We start from the raw sequence: 27,385 nt of genomic DNA, 5'->3' as shown, positions 1-27,385 counted from the left end.
ACCATGTATGGCCGGTATAAATGGAACCAATACCCATTTGGATTGATTTCAGTGTAGGATGAATACCAGCGAAAGACGTAGGAGGTCTTTACAGAACTGGATATCGGGCTGATCATTGATGATATTGCAGGCATTGTGTGATATATGGACCAGCAGCCCCCCTCCCCCCTTTTCAGAACTCAAAACCAAATCTCTCATTTCATTCACTTTAGAAGGTTTCAAAATAAGAATCTCTTGTACATATAAAGATTTTAAGTGTAAATTCATTATCTCATAGGATTTGTGTTTTTTTGGCACAAGTTTTATAGCAAGCAAAAAATGATACTTTTTACCTTTGGTACATATCTTACTGCAAGCAAAAAATGTTACTTTTTTGACTACCAAAATTAGATTCAAACTTTTGAATAAAGCCAATTAGAAACCAGATTTCTATTTCTGGTCTGGTCAACAAACTGGAGGTGAAAACCCTCGTTGTAATAAATCTTTGCAAGGAGGTTAGGCCATATGTTGTATAATCAAAATAAGAGTTGTGTTGCAACATTTCTGAGGTCAGTCTACCCAGTGCTTAATTTAGAAATCCGGGTTGATTCGGGATATATAAGGTGAACCAAAAGTTAGGAGTGTAATTCAGTTTTTTTGTAGTCACTCTTTGATGCACATTATACTGCTATCTTTCATTGGAGTCATTTTACCTGAAGTTGTATATGAAGTAAGAAAATAAAATTATTGTCAATAATTGTGTTTGTCTTTGAGTCAAGGTACAGGTACAGTTCCTATTGTCTACTGGTTCGTTCCCAAGGGAATCTGCCCATCTTGGCAGACCTAAACGTCATGATAATGATTTCATCTCCATGGTTATAGAGACTTGTCAATAGAACCCTTTCACTCCATGTCCCTTAACTATAAAGCTCCCATGCCACAATCCAACTTAAATTTATAAGAAACGCTACAATCCAATAACTTTATAAATAACCCCCCCCCCCCGTAATATCTGGCGCGGTCGTCAATAGAGACATTAAAGGAACTGTATACGCCTGACAACATGACTGCCTGCTACCCTAGACAAATATAATTATTTACAAATTATTTTTTGATTTTTAAGTGCATTTAATTTTACATTATTTAAGTGCAGTATAATTTTATTTGTACTTATGTATTTTTTTGTGTGTACCCCATCTAAAAATAATTAGAATCTTCAGTAGTTAAATACCAATAAATTTTAAATGAAAACTAAAATTTTATATACCACATAGCTTCAATAATTCCTTAAAGAAAAACTGAACTAAAATAACAAATATGGCTCAGGAACAAGATGAATTATTAAAAGCGCAACAAATTATTGCAACTTCGGTAGAAATTGCAAAATCATTACCTGATTATGAAGATGATACAGATGTAGATCAATTCAACATCCATTTAGGACAATTTGTTGAAATGAAAAAAATTGACTTAAAAGTACTAAAAACATGCTACTCTTAAGACTAAAAGGACAGGCTTTGACATTTTTAAAACAAATTGAAAATACCGTAGGAACAGAAGCCAACTCGACAATTAACTCAATAGAGCTATTGCAACAGGCTTTTCAAAAGAGATTCATCGATACTAGTTCATTGAACAAACTAAAACATGGGTTAGTAACATTCGAACAGACCCAGAACGTAAGAGAATATTTAAATAAAATTAGAATCGCAACAGAAGCGTGATACGGTCCAGGTGAAGGGGAATTGTATGAAAAAATAATACTAAACGCATTTAAACAGGGACTCAACCCAAAACTATATCGTCTCTTAATTTCCAAAAATATCAACAACTTAGAACTGGCAGTTCAGGAGATAGAGACAGCCGTGGAAATCGATTCCATAGTCCTGCAGCATCAAAAACTATCAATAAATGCGGTAGAAAGTAAAACAGCTATAAAATCAAGAGATCCCTCTCCGCGATTTTCTCCAGAGAATCATCGCCAAAACCGCTTCGAAACCAAATTCGAACCACCACACCTTCAAGACAAGTACGCTTTGCCCCCAATAATCAAATGAGGACACAAGCCAACAATGAACCACTAAAGTGCTACGCCTGTAACAGGTTAGGTCATATTGCAAGAAATTGTTTTACAAACAATAATTATCGCCCGAATTTTAGAGGATCGAGCAACCGTTTGTCCAGGGGGACAAACTATACTGGGTACGCCCCTAGAGGCAATCGAGGGAATACCTTTTTAACAAGAGGTAATTACCCAACCCAAATTTCCAACGCAGTACGAATCAGTATCGCGGAGGGTATCGCGGAAGGACAAACCAACCTAACAATGGTTGGAATAGAAACACAAGAGGTAACTTTATCAGCCGACGGAACCCATATAACAACTCAACTTCAATTAATGATCAAGAAAACCAAAATAGAACCAATGAAAACTCTACACCCGAAATCTGGGAACCCCAGGGAAACGACTCAAGCCTCCAAAATTCCTAGGACCAAAATTTGGTGGCAAGATAATTTATAGGTACCCGCCAGTGATTATACCATTTTTAAGCGCAAAAAATAATAATATGTTACCAGTATTTGAAAATTTTAATGCAGGAAATATTTATTTCTCAGCCCTTATAGATTCAGGGGCAACAGTAAATGTGATAAATACATCCGTATTTAACAAATTACCCAATTATATTAAACGACGAATAAGCAATATCTGTCCCAATTTATCAAGCGTGACCGGACATGACCTGGATGTAAAAGGCACTGTGTACCTAGCCTTGCGCAAAGATAACAGAAATTTCTATACTCGATTTATAGTTTGTAAAAATTTTCCATACAAGGCGATAATAGGCGCTAACTTTTTAAAAGCCAATAAAATATTATTAGATGTAGCAAATTCAAAGTTTATATATCCGACAAAAACCAAATCAGAGATAAATAACATACGAGCAAACAAGGTAAAGGAAAACATAGGCAACATGAAGGAGTATAGAGAGAGACAAATTCAAGAAATTTTATATTTATGGAAAAAACTAGCGAATATAGAAACTCCCAGGAAAAAACCAGAAGATAATATCCTTAACTCAATAAAAGAAAGTCATAACGAAAAGTATTATGGATTCGTAGTGCGAAAAACTAAAATTCCCCCTAAATCAATGCAGAGGGTCCAAATACCACAAATGTTAGAACCAGTTAATGATAAAAATGAAATTTGGGTAGCATCGCCGTCGGAAGATCTCCCGAAAAATGTAGTTTGCGAAGAACAAATTATAAATTACGAAAAGGGTGAAGGTTATATTTGGGTAACGAACACCCACGAAAACGACCTAATTACCCTAAGTAAAGGTACATGTTTAGTAGAGATACAAATAGTATCGGAATCCGATATTAACAATTGGAAAAATTCGGAAAAAAACTTAGTGAATAATATCAATGTTCAAGTTGACAAAGAATATCCACTGACGAGATCTCAATTTCTTGAAAAATTCGAACTAAGTCACATAACCGATGTTTCATTAAAACAAAAATTATGCGACTTATTATGGGAATATAGAGATGTCTTTTCAACATCTGAAGACGACATAGGACTTATCCCATTTTATGAACATGCAATACAAACTACAGGGCCGCCAGTTGCAAAACAACCATACAGGATTCCTTATAAACATAAAGAATGGCTAATAAACAAAATACATGAACTCGAAAAAAATCGAATCATAAGACCAAGCATAAGCCCATACTCTGCCCCCGTTATTTTAGTCCCGAAAAAGAATAATGACCTTAGACTTGTGGTAGATTATAGAGCTTTAAATAAACAGGAGTAAGTGACAAATTTCCCCTACCTTGAATTGACGAAATTCTAGACTCCATATCAAATAAAAATAAAATATTTACCTCCCTAGACTTAACACAAGGCTATCATCAAGTAAAAATAGCAGAGGCTGATATTTTTAAAACAGCTTTTTCAACATCAGAATGTGGTTCTTATGAATACTTAAGAGTACCGTTTGGACTAAAAACCATTTCAAGTGCATTGTGTAGACCACAATGCACTTGTAGACATTTACTAAGAGGCCTAAATAACATAATTCATTTTGTTGATGACGTCATAGCTATGGACAAAGATACGGAAGATCATTTGTAACCCTAGCAAAAGTGTTTGAGAAATTTAGAGAAGGTAATTTAAAATGTAGACCAGAAAAAGTAAATCTTTTTCAAACCAAACTAAAATTTTTAGGAGTAGTGGTAACACAAGGACAAATTTCCCTAGACCCTGAAAAGATAGAATCTGTTAAAAATATAAAACCCCCTCAAACAATTAAACAATTACGAGGAATCTTAGGATTAATGAGCTACTTTCGAAAATTTATAAGAAATTACGCACAAGTAGCAAAACCTCTCACGGACCTCACTAGAGGGAACCCCCAAAAAATTACGTGGTCTAAAATAGCTCAATATTTATTAGATCATTTGAAAAAGGCTTTGACTTCAGAACCTATCTTATGTTTACCCGACTTCCAAACAGGACAATTCGTTGTTACTACGGATGCCTCAACCAAGGGGATTGGGGCGATTTTCTCCCAAATAATAAACGGAGAAGAAAAAGTTATAGCATATGCTTCGCGTACTCTTACACCTGGAGAAAGTAATTATTCTGCGACACAACTTGAATTATTATAGATTATCCACCATTTAGAAAAATTTAAACATTACTTGGTAGGGAGAAAATTTAAACTACGTTCCGATCATAAAAGTCTTCAATACCTACAGACTTTCAAAAAGCCGTTCGGAATCCTCGCGAGATGGATCTTAAAAATCCAGGATTTAGATTATGAATTTGAACATCTTAAGGGAAAACAAAACGCCCCATGCGACTACCTTAGTAGAGTTCCAGATAATGCCCCCTTAGAAGTTGAAAATGAAGAAATTAACACGATAAAAGGAAAACATGCTCCAAAAAATAAGAATTTAAAAATGCAGACCAATATTTTGGCAGAAGAAAAACACAAAGACAGCCCACTATCTTTAAGTAATATAAAAATATATCAAAAGAAAGACAACATTTGCGCTGCTCTAATAGAATATTTCTTATATGATAAAGAGCTACCCAATGAAATGAAATCTTTTAAAAAAGAAATTGATAATTATTATTACGATTTAGATGAACAAATACTATGTAAAATAATGACCCATAGCGATAAAAGAAATCAAACTTCCATTGTATCAGTGTTACCCCAAATTTTGGAAAAACCCGCTTTTGGATTTTTTCATTCTGAAGTGGGAGGTCATCTGGGAATAGATAAAACTTTCTATAGATTAAAACAATACTTTTTCGTTACTTCACCCTTAACAAAGTTAAAAAATTACGTTAATAATTGTGAAACATGTAATTTAAGAAAAAATCCTCAAGTCTACCCTAATCCAGCGATAGGAAGAACGCCTATGGCCCGGTTCCCATTTGATATAGTTTCTTTTGATTTATATGGTACTAGCGGAGGACTACCCACGTCTAATGAAGGACACAACTGTGTACTGTCAGTAATTGATCACTTTTCCGGTTTCACATTTGCTAAACCATTAAGAAATCAAAGCGCGTATGCAACGTCGAAAGCTCTTGCTAAAATATTCTTTAATTTCGGTATTCCTAATACAGTATTAAGCGATAATGGCCCTAACTTCGTGTCAAAAGTAACCAAGGATTTAATGTCTTTTCTTCAAATAAGTAAATTGGTATCGAGCCCCTATCACCCCCAGGCCAATGGGAAAATCGAAAACAGACACAAACTATTCTCTAATATTTTAAGCATTTATACGAAAGAAAATCGCAGGGATTGGCACGAAACCTTACCTTATTTAACAAATGTAATTAATACAGCTTATTCCCAGGTCATACGTGATAACCCATTTTATATATTATTCGGACGAGACTTTAGAATCCCCTATAATGAAATTATAGAGGCACGACAATATTATAATGATTCTCAAGATTATAAACAGGAATTTATCAATAGAATGAGGAAAACTTATAAACTAGTAAAACAAGAAATAGAAAAATCAAAAAGGAAGCAAGAGGCAAAAAGTATTCCTAACGTCAAAGGTAAACTCGATTTCCAAGTAGGAGATTGCGTTTACTTAAAAAATGAAAACAAATCGGACGGCAAGAAGCTTTCTGACCGACACCTAGGACCGTTAAGAATAATTAAGAGGTATGATAATAATGTTACATTTAAACTATTAAAACCAAAAACAGGAAAAACCTATAAAACCCATGTTAGTCGTATAAAAAGGGGAAAATTCCCAGAAACATGGACCCCCCAACCTTCAACATCAAATACCTCAGAAGACGAAAATGAACCACCTCGCTCTAGACTAAGTGAGCTTAAACCTTTTAATTTTAAACAAGGATATTTTGAAAACAGTAGTGACGAGGAAAACTTTAATGAATTTCTAACCATGACAAATATGGTTACCCCCCAAAAAGTACTCCTGTTACGTGGAGACGGAGGAATAGTGATTCATCTTCCAGTGAGGAGTCAGAAGGATTGGACTATACGATTTCTCCAAAGTCACAAATTTTTCCAGATAAAATTTCAACCCCTTACCCCCCAAAACGTTTCCCCGACAATTTGGTGAACCCTATTTCACCAATAGACAGACCTTTATCGTTACACGATGAATTAAATAAGGCTATACAGACTCCTGGGGACATAGAGTCACAAAGGGACAAACAGCCCCAAAAACAAACATTAAGAGAAGCAATGGATATCATTAATTACCCAATTAAGACTAGACAGAGTACATTTTATACTAATCCAGCTACTGATGAACAACAGTATCACGATATAACCGTCATGATAATGATTTCATCTCCATGGTTATAGAGACTTGTCAATAGAACCCTCTCACTTTATGTCCCTTAACTATAAAGCTCCCATTCCACAATCCAACTTAAAATTTATAAGAAACACTACAATCCAATAACTTTATAAGAAACCCCCCCCCTGTAACAATTGGTTGTAGTGATGCTGAACATGATGCCAAGCTGAGGGCAGTACTCCAAGCCGCAAGAGACAAGGTAGTGCGGTTTAACAAAGAAAAAATGTGTTTTTGACACTACTTCCATCACCTACTTCGGACACAGACTGACAACAAGCTGCATTGCCCCAGACCCAGAGAAAACCCAGGCGTTAGAAAACATGCCCGCACCCCGAAACCAGGAGGAACTACAGACATTATTAGGAACGTACAATTACTTGTCTAGATACAATCCAACCTGGCTACGCTGAACAAACCCCTCAGAGACCTGTCCAAACAGCAGAACTTCGAATGGAATACAAGCCACGAGGAGGCCAAGAGAGGGATTCAGAATGCTACTACTTTGATCCAGAGGCCAAGGAGATAGAGGTGATCACAGATGCTTCCCAGCATGGTCTGGGTGCCCAGCTATCAACAGATGGAGCAACCGTTGCTTTTGCATCTCACTCTCTAAGTGAGACAGAGCAGCGTTATTCCCAAATGGAAAAAGAGATGCTCGCAATAACCTTTGCTTGCAAATGATTTCACCAGTATCTGTTCAGAAGAACGATATGCGTGACCACAGACCACAAGCCTCTTGAGTCGATTTTTGGGAAGTCTATACAAAGGGCACCTCCAAGGCTGCAAATAATGTTGGCTATTCAGCCATATGATATCAAGCTTAGATACAAACCTGGAAAGACTATCCCTGTAGCGGGCACCCTATCCCGCCTGCACTTTGCGGATACAGACATTGAGTTGCAGGTAGACATGGAAATTCTGGTTCACTCAGTCCTTCAAACTGTATCCATAGCAAGCCAAAGGCTTGCACAAATATGTAAAGAAACGACTAAAGACGAAACACTGAACTCCCTGTTGGAAACAATACAAGTGGGTTGGCCAAACAATAAAAAGAGCCTAGACAGAAAACTTGGGCCCTTCTGGAGTTATCGTCATGAGTTGGCAGAACTTGATGGCCTTGTTGTTAAAGGGGAGCGCATAGTCATCCCGAGATCCATGAGAGCAGGCATATTAGGCCAATTACACTCTTCCCATTTAGGAGTGGCGAAGACCAAAGAGAGGGCAAGAACGTCTGTATTCTGGCCAGGCATCACTCGGGATATCGAGAGGCTGGTCAACTACTGCGAGGTATGCGCCAAGTTTGCCATGAACCAACAGAAGGAGCCAATGATCCTGTACAAAATACCCAACTACCCATTCCAGCATGTAGCTGCTGACCTGTTCCAGCACAACGGACAGGATTACATAGTCACTGTCAATTATATGAGTCGGTTCTTTGAGGTTGATTGCCTGACAAACACCACGTCACGGCAGGTCATCAACAAACTGAAATTTCACTTCGTCCGATATGGGTTGAGCAATTCATGACTGACTGGGGAATATTACACTCAACCTCAAGCCCAAACTACCCTCAGTCCAACAGCTTAAGTGAAAAGGCTGTTCAAATAGCTAAACGACTCTTGGTTAAGGCCGCTGAGAGCAAGAGTGACCCGTATCTGGCACTATTGGAGCATCAGAACACACCCATTGATGGATTTGCCCCAGCTCAAATAATGGTGGGACGCCAACTGAGATCACTCCTGCCCAGCATCACACAAACTTTGCAACCAGGAGCCTTCCAATTTGACCGATTCAGACAACAGAGGGAGAAGGCCCAAGAGGCACAAAGCAAACACTATAATCAGCATGCAAGGAATATGGAACCACTGAAAACGGGTTGGAAAGTGTGGGCTCAGTTGACTGACCAGGGAACCTGGAAGAAGGCAACAGTTTGCAAGACTGGCGACAGCCCTCGTTCATACTATGTGTGTCTCGAAGAAGGAGGGACGTTCCGCCATAACAGAATACACATCAAGACAAGACCCTATGGTGACTGACCTGCACAATGGTGCTAGTTGCCAAGTCGAAACTTCGAGCGTCTCGCCATCGAAAAATGTTCCTGATCCCTTAGCTGATTCCCAAGAGACTACGGACCCCCGTACAGTGGAGTCTCCAACACCAAAGCAAGGTGTCACAAACAAAGAGGTGGAGGCCACAGATCCAGCTCAGCAGATTAACCATGGAAGAAGGGCGATGGCAACTCGTTCTGGTCGTCAGGTGAAACCCCCAACAAAGTTGAATTTGTAGAAAAGAAGGGAGATGAAATGAATTGATTGTACTGTATTAATTAAAAAAAAGAGGAAATGAACTTATTGTACCGAATTAAAAAAAAAAGATGAAATGAACTTATTGTACTAAAAAAAAAAAAACGTTCTGGTCGTCAGGTGAAACCCCCCAACGAAGTTGAAGTTGAGCATATACAATAAAAAAAAATATCGTTGAATCACATGAAGAAAAGAAGGAAGATGAAATGAACTTATTGCTTGCTTTTGCTTATATATTAATGCTAATGCTTGTGTGCTTGCTTGCAGTTGCCTTATTATGCTTTTGTTACAGGTGCTTGGGTCGAATATACATATTAACTGAATAGTACATCAAAGAAATCATTGCAGTTACCTTAAAACATTCCTTGGTAAAATTCAGGATAAATACCCCAAGTCTGCTATCATCCTTATTGAAGATTTGAATGTCCGTTGGAGCTTATGGCTCCATAGTAATAACACTGATGTAGAGGGGTCAGACTTGTATTATCTTTCCTTTTTGTATGGGCTTGAACAAGCAGTTGAATTCAGTTGCTAACCATGGCTGAAATGTATAATCTTGTCTTGATCAATTTTTTGTTCATTCAGATTCCTTTAAGGTTGATACTCATGCTTTCACAAGTGACCACATGGTTGTCATTGTATGTGGATTGCTGTTATTGTATGTCCCCATATAAGGCATGAGCAACAAATCTGGCAAAACAAGAGGTTAGAATGGCTTAAGGAATACACTTGCTTTAGGAAAATATTGCAGACCACTGTCAACTGAATTGCAAGTTACATCCCTCAAAGTGGATCCAGACATCCAACAAGGAAAAGCCTTGGTTCAATATTCACTGCAAAAATGTTATCAGAACAAAAAAGGCAAACAACCAACAGCTGCTTTCAAACAGCAAAAAGGATAGGGGTTGATTTTATAATAGCCCACAAAGACACAGTTTGTACAATTTTGAAATTCCATGTTCAAAAAAAAGAGAGGACTTTGCTCCTAAGCTCCAAAATGCCTCTGCTAAGAACTGGTGGAGAGTCATCAAATAGGCCTTGCAATTTAAAGGAACTTCAATTCTTTCCCTCAAAATTAGCAAATAGACTATGGCAAAAGTTACATGAGTTCTCAAATCTGGAAGTTGACAGTAAAGAAAATTGTGATTTCTCTGGTTATCCAATGCTGTTCTTGACTGTGTGAACTATTCACTCCTAAAGTCATTTTCATTTTGCAGTGTCTTAATATCAATGAATTCATGGGTCCTGACAATATACCTAGTATTGTCTTGAAGACCTGCAGTGACGAATTGGCTGGAACTTTGTCATCACTTCCTCCAGAATCTTTCCATACATTTGAAAATCTGTATATGTTATTTCTATACCTAAACCTTATCTTAGTTCCTCCAGAGGCACACAGGGCATTGGTTAGTAGCCTCTAATCTTCCCTCAAGTGAGCTGTTGCATATGTGTTTTCCTATTCTGGAATGAGACTTGTCTGGAGGGCTCTTCTGTTGTGTTTATATGTCCTATACAGTGTGTTCTTTGGTCTTAGTCAGCAACAGGTGCCTTCGGGTTGCCAGTGGAGGAGTATGTTTGGAAGTCTGTGATCTGGCATGTGGAGGATGTGCCCAAGGTATCACCATCTACATTGTCATACAATGGTTGTGATATCTGGCCTGTGCTGGTATGGATCTTGTTGTTACTGACATAGTCTCCCCAAGTGATTCTAAGGATTAAGCGAAGACAGCTATTTTGAAGATGGTAAGGCATTTCTCCTGTCTTGCAGTTGGCTTAAGGCATTCCATAGCATAACTCAGGACAGACAGTACATTGCTCTGGAACAACCTGAGTTTCAAGTTCAGCAAGTATATGGTGGGTTTCCAGACTGGTAGAAGTCTCTGAAATGATGTATTGGCCCAGGCCATCCTGCTGCACAATCCTTTCCCAGAGTTGCCACTGAAGGTTACTGTACTCCCCTAGCACTTTAAGTCTGTCACCTGTTTGATGTCCTCTCCTCCTAGTAGGATTCCCATGGGTGAACTACTGAGTCACATAGATTTTGTCTTTGGCATGTTGATGTGTAGTCCAAATTGATCAGCTTTCTCTGCAAGTTTTTTTCAGGAATTCCTGGAGCTTCTGCTTGTTGGCTTCTATGAGCCCAGCATTGTCAGTAAAGTCAATGTCTGGAATAAGTTCCTGCAATCTGGATTCCATGCCCATTTATCTGTCTAAAGATGTAGTTTACAGCTAGGATGAATAGGAGAGGTGATAGGACACAGCCTTGCCTGACACCAGACACCACCTTGAAGCAGTGTGTGTTGCTGTCCAATATTTTAACACAGCATTCCATCTCTTTGTACATGGCAACTATTATATGGATTTGCTTCTCAGGGACGCTGTAAAACCACAATATTCTCTACAAGGTTTGATGATCTACTAAATCAAATGCCTTTTCAAAGTCCACAAAGACTATGCACAAGTGCTGTCTCCATTTGTTAGATTCTTCCAGCATGCTGCACATAGCCATGACCAATGGTGGTTATTTATCCATACAATCAAACAAGATTTCTACAAATTTACAAAAGAAAAATGTAAACAAATTAAAAACAATGGATAAAAAGAAGTGACATCATTTTTATCATTAATTTCAAAATGATTCAGCCATGACCTACCAACAAATTTCAAAATGACATAGAAATTAATAAAAATTGTTTAAAGCAATATGATAAGAGATAAGGTATTTACTAGAAAAAATCACTATCACAAGCCCCAAAGAGTGGAATTTGGGGTAAAAAATATCATAAAAAAAACGAAAACTTGTAATGAATACCAAAACAACAGTAAGAAAGAACAATCAGAATGAGTAATCACTCGCAAAGTCAATCATTTAACTGTAAAACATCGATTATAATCCGTTTGTTTAAAATAGGCAGTAACCTATGTTTAATAAATAACCAACAGATTTAGTAAAAATAAGAAAAAAATGGGAGAGGCTGTATCATTTGTAGCTGCAAGTGCCCTATAAACATGATGTTACACAAACAATGCTAGCTTATTAAGGAGCTGCTGCTCATACAAGTGAATATGGTTCACTGGTCAGGTGGTGTCATCATCAGTGATGTGTCAGATAATCCACCTATTCACAGTTTTCATGAAATTAAAAGTTGCAGAAAAGGACTTGGGATAGTTTTTTTTCAAAACACAAGAGGTGTGAACAAAGGTTACAAAGTTGTATTCTTCAATCTGTTTAAAAAATAAAACAAAGCATTTTTTAAAGAAAAAGAAGAAAAAGAAAGCATTTTAAAAAATAGAAGAAAATAAATATCTACACATTTGCCTTTATGTTATCAAGATATTGTCATTTGATGCATTTAAATAAAACATTTTGCACCACCTGCTGAGGGTTTACTACTACTACTGCTACTAATAACTCACTGCAGCACCAAGCCGTATGAGGCCAACACAGCTACGCACGCCCCTCCTCCAATCTAATCTATTTAAAGCCTCCCTCTTTACACCCTTCCAAGAAGCTCCCATTTCCTTTAAATCTTTATTTATGACATCCTCCCAACCCAGACAAGGACGACCTGCTTTCCGTGTAGCCCCAGACGGTTGGCCAAAAAGGACATTCTTCGGTTATCTGTCATCCTTCATCTGTAGAATGTGGCCTAGCCATCTTAACCTTTCTTTCATTATAGCCCCAGAAAGCGGGATTGAACCACACTTTTTGTACAACCTACTGTTCGAAATACAGTCAGTCAGCCAGATACCCAGAACAATCTGTAGGCAGTTTCTCTGGAAAACATCTTGTAAATTCTCATCTGCTTTTTGGAGTGCCCATGCTTCAGAGCCATATTTGACCACTGTCATCACTGTAGCTTCCAATATTCTAATCTTGGTTTCTAGACTTATCTTTCTATTCTTACAAACTTTTTTTAACTGTGAAAAAGCACCCTGAGCCTTAGCTATTCTACTTTTAACATCTTCAATGCTCCCACCGTCTTTACTAATAATACTACCAAGGTAACTGAAGCTCCCAACCTGATCAATCTTTTCCTTACCTAATGTCACCTGTTCATCTCCACTTATTCCTAGCCTTAGTGACTTAGTCTTCTTAACATTAATTTTCAAGCCTATTTTAGCACCCTGAACTCGTAAAACCTCAAAAAATTCATTCATTTTGCTCACACTTTCATCTAATATGCTTAAATCATCAGCATAATCTAAGTCCAGGAGCGTTCTTCCTCCCCATTTGATTCCATGGTCTCCAATTGCCTTTCCTGTGCTCCTTAAGACGAAGTCCATCAAAATGATACATATGAAGGGGGATAGAACACAACCCTACTTAACTCCTGATTTAATACAAAACCAGTTGCTAACCTCATTTCCTACCTTAACCGCAGCAGTATTATTCTCGTACATAGTGCAAATCACTTTAATGAATTTTTCTGGTATACCGTGTAGCAATAAGACCTTTGTTAACGCTCTTCTATCAACGGAATCGAAAGCTTGTTCATAATCGATAAAACTGAGGACCAAAGGTGTTTGACAACAAAGGGACTTCTCAATTATTAACCTAAGAGTGAAAACATGGTCGACACATCCTCTACCTTTTCTAAAACCGCATTGTTCTTCCCTTAAAACTTTGTCTACAGCATCTCTCAGTCTAAAAAGTATCATATTACTCAGTAATTTGCTACCTGTAGAGACCAGACTAATGCCTCGATAATTACGACACTCACTCTTGTCACCTTTCTTATACAGTGGTTTAAGTAAGGTTTTCCTAAAATCATTGTTACTTCCCCTTTTTCAAAAATCATGTTCATAATCTTCAGTAGCTTATTCCTAACCTCAGAGCCACCACATTTAAGAAACTCATTAATCATACTATCAGCACCTGGGGCCTTATTATTTTTTAATCCTTTTAGTACTGTCGCTAATTCTTCCTCACTAAACAAATCTTCCTTCACATCCAAGGTATCACAAACTTTTTCATTTTCATCTATGTCTTTTCCTGCAACTGTATCTTGGTTTAGCACATTCTCAAAATGTTCCACCCATCTCTCTTTAACTTTTTCCTTATCACTAAATGTGGCCCCATTTCTATCTTTAACTGGGACTAGTCCGGATTGGCTACTCCCTTCCATTTATTAACATGCCAGTATAATATTTTACTATTATGCCGTCTAGCCGCATCTTCCAGATCCTCAGCAATTTTATCCATGGCCTCCACTTCACATCTCCTTAGTCATATTTTAATGCTTTCTCTACTTTCTTTACATTCCTTTTGTTTTCATACGACCTATCACTCAGATAATTCTTATACAAGCCCCTTCTACTCTCTATTAAACCTAAAGCTTTTTCACTAATATTCCTAGTTGCAGTCTTAGCACTCTTCCCTAGGACACCATCAGCAACTTCACAAATTGTTTTTCTGAAATTATTCCATCCATCTTCCGCATTGTCAAATTATAAACTCTCAAGTTTAGTACTCAACTGTTCCTGGAATTTTTTTCTCAAATTTTTATCCTGAAGTCTACCAAATCATAACTTTCCGGGAGGGAGTTACCCTTCCGAAATTTCAGCTTTAAATTAACCTTAGACACTACTAGATGATGATCTTTACTTTTAACATCAATAACAGCACTCCTATGCACCCTAGTATCTTGTATTGATCCTGCTAGTCTTCTGTTTACAATAACATAATCAATAAGGTTTGCTGTCTTACCATCACGTGAATACCATGTCAACTTATGGGCCATTTTGTGACCAAACACTGTATTGGTTATAACTAGGTTGTTATACCTACAAAATTGCAAAAGCCTATAGCCATTACTGTCTTCTTTTCCTACACCAAATTTACCTAGGCTAGGATACCATCTATCCCTATTTCTACCAACCTGGGCATTAAAATCTCCTAGCAAAAATACCATATTTCTACCTGGTACCCTGTCTATTTGCTCCTGTAACTGTAAGTAAAATTAATCTGAGTCACTAGTATCTCCATCAGTTGGTTCAATGGGGGCATATACTACTATAACTGATACCCTGAACTTTTTAATCATAAAATGAGCAATTAGTATTCTATTATTAATACCTTCCCAGCCTAAACAAGACTTAGCAGCTTCCTTATTCATCATGAGCCCTACTCCCTGTCTATGTGCCCCATCCTTCCTGCCTGAGTAAACAAATTCTATGTCACCTAATTTCATGCTTCCTACCCCTGGGATATAACTTTCTGAAACTCCTAATAAATCCAGTTCAAACCGTCTGAATTCGTCAGTCAAAATGTTGATGCGATAGTTATTTTTTAACGTCGTAACATTCCAAGTTCCAATTTTCATGTTCTTTAAATCTTTGAAATTATTTTTGCCTCAGGAAAAGCAGTGATCCCGGATACCAGTGCAGGATGGGGACCAACATATCTTCTCAAGTCTACACCGAAGTGCTTAAGCCGGCTTAGAACCGGACAGCAAGATGTCCCTGGGACCTCCTGTAAGTTGGAGGCTTTGTGCAACCCTGGGCCCATTTTGGTCACAACATGGTTTTCAGCACTTGGCGATGCTCTTCTATCAACAAGAGTCGAAATCCTGCACAGACAGTCCCAAGCCTATTACCTCCGACTCATTCTATATTCATGCCTACAAATATTAGGAGGCAGCCCATAGTATATAAATCAGCTATGAAGAGGACTTAGCTGTATTAATAAGAACAAGGTTAGGGTTGAATACAGTAGTCTACTAAGTACTAGTAGCCTAAAAATGTATGATTCTCATGAGAAACACGCTTGACTGATGCTCAGAAAGGCAAAAAGAGAATATTTTGATAAATAACTAGCTGAAAGTGGCAAGGATAGAAGGAAAGTTTGGGAGACAGTTAATTAATGTAATGACCAAAGCCTGAACAACTGACAAAATTGCTCTAGGTGGGAAATTAATGGCTGAGCAAAACAAAGTTCGATCCAATTGGAGCAAAGAAAGCAAACAAAAAATAGCAACTACAGTGACATGTTCCATAAAAACCTACAATGACTTTCTAGGTCCTATTAGTGTTAACTTCTCCTGACATCTTAAAGATTGTCATTTATTTGAGAGGTAAATCTGCATCTGACATGGTTAATAAACCTCTAATTACATAAGGGTTATTTCCATCAATCGTTTCAGCCCAAGCGTGGGTGAAAGGATTGGTCCGAAAATTACAACCCACTTAACTTTCAGCCTATCTAAATCTTCTTGGTGTGTTCTGAAGTCTTTGAAAGGCTAATGAAGAACCAACTTTACTCATTTTATGAAGCAGAGGGATTTCTCAACCTATGACATTTTGGTTTCAGTCCAGGAGAACAAAGCACTTGACCTAGGACTGCTACCAGCTGCTATTTTGCTTGGTATAAAAAAAGTTTTTATTGATCATGAAATTCTAATAGGTAAATTAGAACATATCAGAGTTAGAAGAGAGGCATAAAATTTGTTCTAATTCTATCTTAGTAACCAGAGCACGTCCATAGGAGAAGATCCATTGTACAACATTGCAGTAAGCTTAGGAGCGCCATTGGGATCAATCCTGTATTCACTGTTGTTTCAAACACATGCAAATGAATGCTCAGTACAAATTCCAGGGCCTTGCAAAACCATGCTGCAATGAAGGTACTTCAAATAACAGCAACAATTGAAAAGTGGTCGTCCAATGCATGGATGATCAAATTTATTGCATCAAAAACAAAAGAGCTGATAATCTCCCAATCAAAAGCACCATACATACACCCCAGCTTGATCTTCTTGAAGGAAAGTCATTCTTGGAACACTCACATTGATTGGGTAAGAACATCCTGTGCAAATAAATTAAGGATAACCCTTCACTGCAAAAAATTACTACTGCTTAGATCATCCATCTGACTTTAAAAGTCTTAAATCAGACCCATTGCTGAGTATGGATGCCTATTGTGTCTAAAAACATTGCTTTAGTTATTGGCTTATAAGTATCTCATCAGTTATATGTAAAGTGCTTGAGGGCATCATAAACAAGGTACTGGTCCCCCACCTAAGAAAAAAAAACAGTTGTTTTGTAGAAGCCAACAACACCAACTCTGAAATATCTAACTTTGAAATTAAACTTTTTGAATTAACTAACTTTTACTTTTTAAGAATCAAAGAGCAACTGATTGCTCAGTTGCTGAACAGTTGCTCTTTGATTCTCATCGAAGTAACTCAAACAGCTGCTTTTCCCTACGTGGATAAGTAGTGACAATTGTATTTATTATTATTGGTGGTGGTTTTTATTTGTTTTTAGATTAGTTGTCTTTTAATTTTCTATCTTGTGCTGAGGACGCCTTGTTTGGATACAGGCGAAATATCCGCGTTGTTTTAATCTTTCCTCTCTACTGGCCGTCGTCTCGTTTGAAGTTTTCATTTTGTAGAGTTTTATCTCTCTTTGTTGTTTATTGTTATTTGAAGTGCCTTCACTTCAGCATAGTTTTGCAAGGCCCTGGAATTTGTACTTTAAAATGACAAGTCATTTGGATGTATTTGAAATAATGGTGGATATAGGATTAATCCCCATGGTGCACCTAAGCTTACTGCAATGTTGTAGAATGGATCTTCTCCTATGAAATTGCTCTGGTTACTAAGATAGAATTAGAACAAATTTTATGCCTCTCTTCTAACTCTGATATGTTCTAATTTACCTATTAGAATTTCATGATCAATAAAGTCTTTTTTTTATACCAAGCAAAATAGCAGCTGGTAGCATTCCTAGGTCAAGGGCATTGTTGTCCTGGACTGAAACCAAAATGTCATAGATTGAGGAATCCCTCTGCCTCCAAAAAAGAGTAAAGTTGGTTCTTCACAGGCCTTTCAAAGACTTCAGAACACACCAAGAAGATTTAGATAGGCTGAAAGTTAAATGGGTTGTAATTTTCAGCCCAATCCTTTCACCCACGCTTGGGCTGAAAGGATTGATGGAAATAACTTCTTCTGTAATTAGAGGCTTATTAAATGTGCTAGTGGTTATAACTTTATAACTCTTTTTTCAATACTTTTATATAGGTACAATCAGATTTGGATGCAGATTTAAATAAATCTGTCTCAAATAAATGACAATCTTTAAGATGTCAGGAGAAGTTAACACTAATAGGACCTAGAATATTATTGTAGGTTTTAGCGGACCATGTCATTGTGTTTGCTATTTTTTTGTTTGCTTTCTTTGCTCCAGTTGGATCGAACTTCGGTTTGCTCAGCCATTAATTTCTCATCTAAAGCAATTTTGTGCTTAGTTCAGGTTTTGTTCATTGCATTGATCTCCCAAACTTTCCCTCTATCCTTTCCACTTTCTACTAGTTATTTATAAAAATATTCTCTGGTTGCCTTTCTGAGCATCAGTCAAGGGTGTTTCTCATGAGAATCATGCATTTTTAGGCTACTAGTACTTAGTAGACTACTGTATTCAACCCTAACCTTGTTCCTCCTATTAATACAGCTAAGTAAATCCTCAGCAGGTGGTGCAAAATGTTTTATTTAAATGCGTCAAATACAATATCTTGATAACCTAAAGATAAATGTGTAGCCTACGTATTTATTTTCTTCTATTTTTAAAAATGCTTTCTTTTTCTTCTTTTCCTTTAAAAAAATACTTTGTTTAATTTTTTTTTAAACAGATTGAAGAATACAACTTTGCAACCTTCGTTCACATCTCTCATGTTTTGGAAAAAACTATCCCATGCCATTTTCTGCCACTTTTAATTTGAAATAGGTGGAAACTGTGAATAGGTGGATCATTTGACCCATTACTGATGATGACGGCACCTGACCAGTGAACCATAATCACGTGTATGAGCAGCAGCTCCTTAATAAGCTAGCATTGTGTGTGTAACATCACGTTTATAGGGCACTTACAACTACAAATGATACAGCCTCTCCCGTTTTAATTCTTATTTTCACTAAATCTGTTGGTTATTTATTAAACATAGATTACTGCCTATTTTAAACAAAGGGATTATAATCAATATTTTACAGTTAAATGATTGACTTTGCGAGTGAGTATTCATTGTGATTTTTCTTTCTTACTGTTGTTTTGGTATTCTTTACCAGTTTTTGTGTTTTTTTATGATATTTTTTTTTACCCCAAATTCCGCTTTTTGGGGCTTGTGATGGTGATTTTTTCTAGTAAATACCTTATCTCTTATCATGTTGCTTTAAACAATTTTTATGAATTTCTATGCCATTTTGAAATTTGTAGGTAGGTCATGGCTGAATCATAGTCTGATTGGTGAAAAAAGATATCACTTCTTTGGAAATTTTATCAATTGTTTTTAATTTGTTCACATTCTTTTTGTAAATTTCTAGAAATCCTCTTTGATTGTATGGATAAATAACCACCATTGGTCATGAAATCCAATCAAACAGTTCGTGGTAACGAACTGTAGTAAGGAGCGACCCGGCTCAATAGTAAACGAAACTCTAAAAAACGGATTTTTGATGCTAAAAGATATATCAAAAGAGTCGGATTTTATGTTGATTTCAAATATATAAGTTTTATCAAATTTAGTCTTTGTCATCAAAAGTTACGAGCCTGAGAAAATTTGCCTTATTTTGGAAAATAGGGAGAAATACCCCCTAAAAGTCATAGGATCGTAACGAAAATCACACCATCGCATTCAGCGTATCAGAGAACCCTATAGAAAAAATTTCAAGGTCCAATCTACAAAAATGTTGGATTTCGTATTTTTTGCCAGAAGACTAATCACGGGTGCGTGTTTATTTGTTTTTTTTCCCAGGGGTCATCGTATGGACCAAGCGGTCCTAGAGTGTTTCAAGAGGGCTCATTCTAACGGAAATGAAAAGTTCTAGTGCCCTTATTAAGTGACCGAAAAAATTGGAGGGCATCTAGGCCCCCTCCCACGCTCATTTTTTCCCAAAGTCAACGGATCAAAATTTGAGATAGCCATTTTGTTCCGCATGGTCGAAAACCATAATAACTATGTCTTTGGGGATGAGTTACCCCCCACAGTCCCTGGGGAAGGGGCTGCAAGTTACTAACTTTGACCAATGTTTACACACAGTAATGGTTATTGGGAAGTGTACTGACGTTTTCAGGGGAATTTTTTTGTTTGGCTGTGGGGTCCAGCGGAGGGGGCTATATGGAGGATCTTTTCTTGGAGGAATATTTCATGGGGGAAGAGAAACTCAATGAAAAGGGTGCAGAATTTTCTAGCGTTACTATTAAAAAAAACAATAAAAATATAAACATGAAAAAGTTTTTTCAATTGAAAGTAAGGAGAAGCATTAAAACTTAAAACGAACAGAGATTATTACGCATATGAGGGGTTCTAAAAATACTTTAGCATAAAGAGCGAGGTATTTAGAAGGAGATAAATACTTCGCTCTTTATGCTAAATTATTTTTAGTAATTTCAACTATTTATTCTACGGTCTTTCTGATTCAGGGGTCATTCTTAAAGAATCGGGACAAAACTTAAGATTTAGTGTGAAGAGCGAGGTATTAACGAGGGGACAAACCCCCTCATATATATAATCAAAAATATAAGAATACTAGCTGTTGGGGTGGCGCTTCGCGCCACCCCAACACCTAGTTGGTGGGGGCGCTTCGCGCCCCCCAAGCCCCCCCGCGCGCGTAAGTCGTTACGCGCCATATTAGTTACGCGCCATTGTAGTTGTGTCCCTATGTCCCACCTGTGAATATAGATAGATATATTATATATATGTTTTTAACTACGTAAAACTTGCGAATATACAACATTCTTTGCTGTCCCATTGTCTGTGCATATAAATAGATTGTCAGGTTTACCGACTCTTGAACATGCAACATATAATGGTCCATGGGAAAACAATCCGTATTCAGATCTATACCTCATGATTCTAATGATTACCCTTGAGCTTTGTTGATGGTGATTGCTAATCGAACATTCCCTGTCCCGGTGTCCTGGTCGTCATTTATATCCCCCTGTGCCCCCCGGCGTCCCCGTTGTAGTTGTGTCCCTGTGTCCCGGTCGTCATTTATATTTTTTACTTATGTCCTTGTCATTATGGCTTATGTATGGTCATTTATATTCCCTGTGTCCCGGTCGTCATTTGTATCCCGGTGTCCCGGTCCGTATATACATTCGTTTTTTAGTTTTGTTTTTCTCCTTTATTTTTTTCCTTTTTTATTTTTTTTCTTTTTTAGTTTATTTAGATTTTTAGATTTTTTAGTTTTTTTATTAGTTTTTAGTTTTTTTTTCTTTTTAGTTTTTTTGTAGTTTTTACCTTCTTTTTAGTTTTTTTAGTTTTTTTTTTTTACTTATGTCCTGGTCGTCATTTATACTCCCTGTGTCCCGGTGCTTTGTTGATTGCTAATCGAACATTCCTTTTGTCCCGGTCGCTTTCTCTTTGAGTGTCGTCATACCTGGTTGGTGGGGGCGCTTCGCGCCCCCCCCCCCAAGCCCCCCCGCGCGCGTAAGTCGTTACGCGCCATATTAGTTACGCGCCATTGTAGTTGTGTCCCTATGTCCCACCTGTGAATATAGATAGATATATTATATATATGTTTTTAACTACGTAAAACTTGCGAATATACAACATTCTTTGCTGTCCCATTGTCTGTGCACATAAATAGATTGTCAGGTTTACCGACTCTTGAACATGCAACATATAATGGTCCATGGGAAAACAATCCGTATTCAGATCTATACCTCATGATTCTAATGATTGCCCTTGAGCTTTGTTGATGATGATTGCTAATCGACCAATTCCTGTCCCGGTGTCCCGGTCGTCATTTATATCCCCCTGTGCCCCCCGGCGTCCCCGTTGTAGTTGTGTCCCTGTGTTCCGGTCGTCATTTATATTTTTTACTTATGTCCTGATCATTATGGCTTATGTATGGTCATTTATATTCCCTGTGTCCCGGTCGTCATTTGTATCCCGGTGTCCCGGTCTGTATATACATTCGTTTTTTAGTTTTGTTTTTCTCCTTTATTTTTTTTCTTTTTTAGTTTATTTAGATTTTTAGATTTTTTAGTTTTTTATTAGTTTTTAGGGTTTTTTTTCTTTTTAGTTTTTTTGTAGTTTTTACCTACTTTTTAGTTTTTTTAGTTTTTTTTTTTACTTATGTCCTGGTCGTCATTTATACTCCGTGTCCCGGTGCTTTGTTGATTGCTAATCGAACATTCCTTTTGTCCCGGTCGCTTTCTCTTTGAGTGTCGTCATTTATTTTTTTCTTTTTTAGTTCTTACCTTTTTTAGTTTTTTTTTAGTTTTTTAGATGAAAATTTTTTTTAGTTTTTTTCTTTTTTTCTTTTTAGTTTTTTATTGGTTTTTACCTTTTTTTTTTTTTTAGCTTTTTTAGTTTTTTTTCGTTTTTTCTTTTTACTTTTTTTTTAGTTTTTATCTTTTTTATTTTTTTTTTATTTTTATTCTTAATTTTATTAGTTTTCTTTTTCTCTTCTATTTTTCAGTTTTTTCCTTTTTTTTAGTTTTTTTTTAGTTTTTAGTTTTTTTTAGTTTTTTACCTTTTTTTAGTTTTTTTAGTTTTTTTAGCCTTTTTATTTTTTTTTATTAGTTTTTAGTTTTTTTGTAGTTTTTGCCTTTTTTTAGTTTTTTCCATGACGTCACCTGATCCATCCACAGATCCACACACAGACAACTTATTTTTTTTTTTAGCTTTTTTAGTTTTTTTTTTCGTTTTTGCTTTTTACTTTTTTTTTAGTTTTTATCTTTTTTATTTTTTTTTTATTTTTATTCTTAATTTTATTAGTTTTCTTTTTCTCTTCTATTTTTCAGTTTTTTCCTTTTTTTTAGTTTTTTTTTAGTTTTTAGTTTTTTTTAGTTTTTTACCTTTTTTTTAGTTTTTTTTAGTTTTTTTAGTTTTTTAGCCTTTTTATTTTTTTTATTAGTTTTTAGTTTTTTTGTAGTTTTTGCCTTTTTTTAGTTTTTTCAGTTTTTTTTTTTAGTTTTTAGTTTTTTACCTTTTTTAGCCTAAAATTTTATTAGTTTTCTTTTTCTCTTCTATTTTTCAGTTTTTTCCTTTTTTTTAGTTTTTCGTTTTTTTTAGTTTTTTACCTTTTTTTAGTTTTTTTTAGTTTTTTTTAGTTTTTTTTAGTTTTTTTTAGTTTTTTAGCCTTTTTATTTTTTTTTATTAGTTTTTAGTTTTTTTTGTAGTTTTTGCCTTTTTTTAGTTTTTTCCATGACGTCACCTGATCCATCCACAGATCCACACACAGACAACTTATTTTTATATATATAGATAAAAGTTTGTTACGTAAGTTAATTTTTAAGTGACGTATATTTTTTACTAATAAAAACGTTCGTTAAAAATTAAAAGTTCTAGTTGCCTTTATAAGTAACCGAAAGTTGCCTTTGTAAGTAACCGAAAAATTGGAGGGCAACTAGGCCTCCTTCCCCACCCCTTATTTCTCAAATCGTCTGATCAAAACTAAGAGAAAGCCATTTAGCCAAAAAAAGAATTAATAGCAAATTTTATTTTAATAATTTATGTACGGAGAGCCAAAATCAGACATGCATTAATTCAAAAACTATCAGAAATTAAATAAAAAAAACAAGTTTTTTGAAATTAAAGTAAGGAGCGACATTAAAACTTAAAACGAACAGAAATTACTCCTTATATGAAAGGGGCTTTTCCTCCTCGACACCCTGCTCCTTGCGCTAAAGTTTGATTCTTTCTCGCAACTCTACTTTTTAAAACAATAAAAACTTTAGCGTAAAGAGCGGGGTGTCGAGGAGGAATAGCCCCTTTCATATAAGGAGTAATTTCTGTTCGTTTTAAGTTTTAATGTCGCTCCTTACTTTAATTTCAAAAAACTTGTTTTTTTATTTAATAGATAACTGGAGCCTCCTATGTTGCCTTGATGTATTTTAGAAACTGCTTATTAAAAAAAATCCTGGGACTACCAGGTAGAAGAAGTACTTTATAAGATTGAAATTTTGCTGAAATAGAGAAATCTGTTTAATTGTATCCTGGCTGAGTCACCATTTCATCTTCATTGGGTTATCAGGACTTTATTGTAGAAAAAGTTTGAATACTTGGTGGTATAAGGATTTTCAAGAGTAGATACATAAAATGAACCAAGGGAGAAGTCTTTTGCTAAGCTTGAAACTTCTGTTGGAATCGAGAAACCCATAAAATTTTATCCTGGTTGAGTCACTATTTCATCTTCATTAATTTTTCAGGACTTGATTTTAGAGAGCTAATTTTGAATACTTGATGGTATAAGGATTCTCAAGAGTAAAAAATTTGCTTGGTTTTAAAGGTTTCAATCAAAGTAAATACAGGACCTTCCTAAAAAGGGAAAGGACCCTCAAAGGAAGGTAGGGGGGCTCAACGAGAGTGTAAATTCAGGTTCCCTTAAATGTTTGCGTTGACATGTCAATAAAACGGATTTTTTCCTAAAATGACCCAAAATTTTAGTAATCTAGAGACCCTGACCTAATATTCTTGATCTAAGTAGAACCTGTTTCTCAGACACTCAATCCTACTAAAATAAGTATGATAAAAATATAATACTTTGGAAACAAATTTGGGCTATATATTTGCACATTAGGGGGTGGAGGTAGGGGTAAAGTATACCGGGTCTGCAATTATTCCATATATTATGAAGTAAGAATTGTTTTCTAACGTCACACTGTCCAAATACTTTACCTCCCCCCCTAATATGCAAATATATAGCCCAAATCATATACTTCCCATCAATTCAGTCACTTCTTTTTGTATTGTCTCACGCTAAGCTGAAAGAAACTAATGGAAAAAAGTGGTTCTACAATGCGTCAATGGATAAACAACTTGAGTGGTCGGGACTATATCATGCAAGTGCCATATTCGACTACAATTTAGTCAAACAACCCCTGACCCTGGGAATAACAGATACATAGAATAAACCCTTTTCTACCCTTGGCCACCTCCTTACATTAAAAATGTTTCGAGTCCTCTCCCCTCTGTAAGAGTCAAACCTGTATGCTCTTGTCCTTTGAAAAAGCTAGTATTCTATTGACTATAGTCTTGTATCTCTCATTTTTACTCATACAATCCTACTACCCTCAAGGTTTGACAAGCTCTATATTTCAGGAGAGCTCACACCCTCACAGCCCTCTTTGTACTAGTCATTGTTCTAGTCTATGTAGCTTTTGAACCTATCACCGATGACACTGACTACAATATTAAGAGGTATGTTCCTGGCTTCTTTTTTTTTAAATATATAATTGTTTACAGGCGCAGTATTCATCTTGATACTTCTAAGTTAAAAAAAATATCTTTCAATGTTGACCATCTATTGCACAAAAATTCACCAGCTGTGAAGAGAAAATTAAAATAGGACTGCTGGGACTCCCAGCACCTATCTATGGTAGCATCTTTGGATTTCTGTATAATATATCTATTTATTTTGCTTTCTTGAATTAACAAAGAACTGCTAAGTACATTTTGCTTAAATGACTTGTCAGTGGGTACTTCTAGTAATGTCTAGCAGAAAAATATGTCAATATAAGATCTATAATTGCTCAAGAGAAATAGTCTATTCAGCATATCTTGAATACAAAAACACCAGACGACTTGCATAACAACAAAAGGTATCTTTGAAAGGAGAAATGGTTTGGTTTTCTGTTGGAAGGCCAGTTTTGCTAGTACAGCTTATTTTGTACTGTGTTTGTCTGTTGTTAATTCATTTGAGCACTTTTGAGACAAGTTATATTTATTTTGTTCTAAATTAATGCAAGCTTAAGGAATGGGTGTACAGCTCAAGCTAGGATGTAGGTAGCTATTTTTCTGCTACCTCCACCTCTTTCATTCTAGAAAGAGGTGGTGTTCGTATTTTGTTATGTTTTTTTGCTACCTCCACCTCTTTCATTCTAGAAAGAGGTGGTGGTGGTATTTTGTTATATTTTTTTGCTACCTCCACTTCTTTCATTCTAGAATGAGGTAGTGGTGGTATTTTGTTATATTTTTTTGCTACTTCCACCTCTTTCATTATAGAAAGAGGTGGTGGTGGTATTTTGTTATTTTTTTTTGCTACCTCCACCTCTTTCATTCTAGAAACGGGTGGTGGTGGTATTTTGTTATTTTTTTTGCTGCCTCCACCTCTTTCATTCTAGAAAGAGGTGGTGGTGGTATTCTGTTAAGTTTTAGAATCTATATCAAACTGCTCTTGGTGGTTGACTGCAAGTGAAGTTTTTAGAATTTACATTTATGTAGTTAAAAAAAATACACATAATAATTCTAGCTTTGATAACGTGCATATCTGCTTTTTGGGGTGTAGCAAGATAACCAGGTAGATACAAATTGGACTATATATAAATCCATTTATTTATTTGGTATCTGCACAGAAAATGAAGTTAGTTTTGTTTTGTTTAATTTTAATAAACAGAAGTAAAGAGTGGCATTACAACCCGAAATGATTAGAAATCCGTTTATTAGTATCTTTTATTTTATTATTTTATTTTATTTATTGTTATTCTTTATTTATTATTATTTATTTTAGGCTATAACAAAATATTATTATTTATTACTATTTATTTATTTTATTATCTATTTGTTATTGTCCTTTTATTTTATTATTATCTTTTATATAAAGGGGCTGCCTTCATCCCTAAGCTACTTTTTATAGTTAAATATAACCAACTCGATGCTTATAAAAAAAAAGTTACAGTTTTTATCATATATTGGAACTTTAACATAAAATTGGGAACTAATGCCTCATCTCACCAGTGTTTTGGCCAAAAGACGGGTCTGTGAAGTAGTACAATTGTCTTTTGCAACATTAAAATACTATTGTACCAAAATCTCAATAGAAATGTTCTCCTATTTATTAGTCCAGTTTAAATTATTCTATGAGAAAAAGTATCAATCATTTGATATATCTGGTTAATTGAATAGGCAAATATGAAATTAAAGAATCAAATGGTATGAGAAATGTTTTCTTTGGGATACAAGTTACAGTTATGTTTGTTGCAACATATATGTCTCATATGAGATATAAACCCTAAATGCTGCTAAGTAAGGTTTGGTTTAGAGCATAGCTATTGAACATTTGTAAAACATTGTGAGATTTGGTCAAACAACAAACAAAACAAGAAAACAATGATAGGGAAAGCATAATTTACCTATACAACATAATTTACCAATATTACCGACTTTATCATATTACTATTGTTACTACTCACCATAATTTACCAGTATATAGAGAAAGGACAAGTTTTTTCATAAGAAAGTAAAGGGTGATATTACAACTTAAAGCAAACAGAGGGTATCCTGTAAA

At 35.8% G+C, this 27,385-nt stretch overlaps 1 protein-coding gene across 1 annotated transcript in view; it reads left to right on the top strand.

Moving 5' to 3' along the window:
• The window catches only part of LOC136041662 (phosphatidylserine synthase 2-like), a 60,646-nt gene that overhangs the window by 6,195 nt on the left and 27,066 nt on the right, over window positions 1-27,385 (top strand). The window contains exon 2 of the mRNA XM_065726374.1: window positions 25,201-25,299. Coding sequence (XP_065582446.1) covers window positions 25,201-25,299 — 99 coding nt within the window. The remainder of the gene's footprint in view (window positions 1-25,200; window positions 25,300-27,385) is intronic.

This window comes from Artemia franciscana, unplaced genomic scaffold (genome assembly GCF_032884065.1).
Source record: "Artemia franciscana unplaced genomic scaffold, ASM3288406v1 PGA_scaffold_32, whole genome shotgun sequence".
NCBI lineage: Eukaryota > Metazoa > Arthropoda > Branchiopoda > Anostraca > Artemiidae > Artemia > Artemia franciscana.
This window is presented reverse-complemented; position numbering and strand designations above follow the sequence as displayed.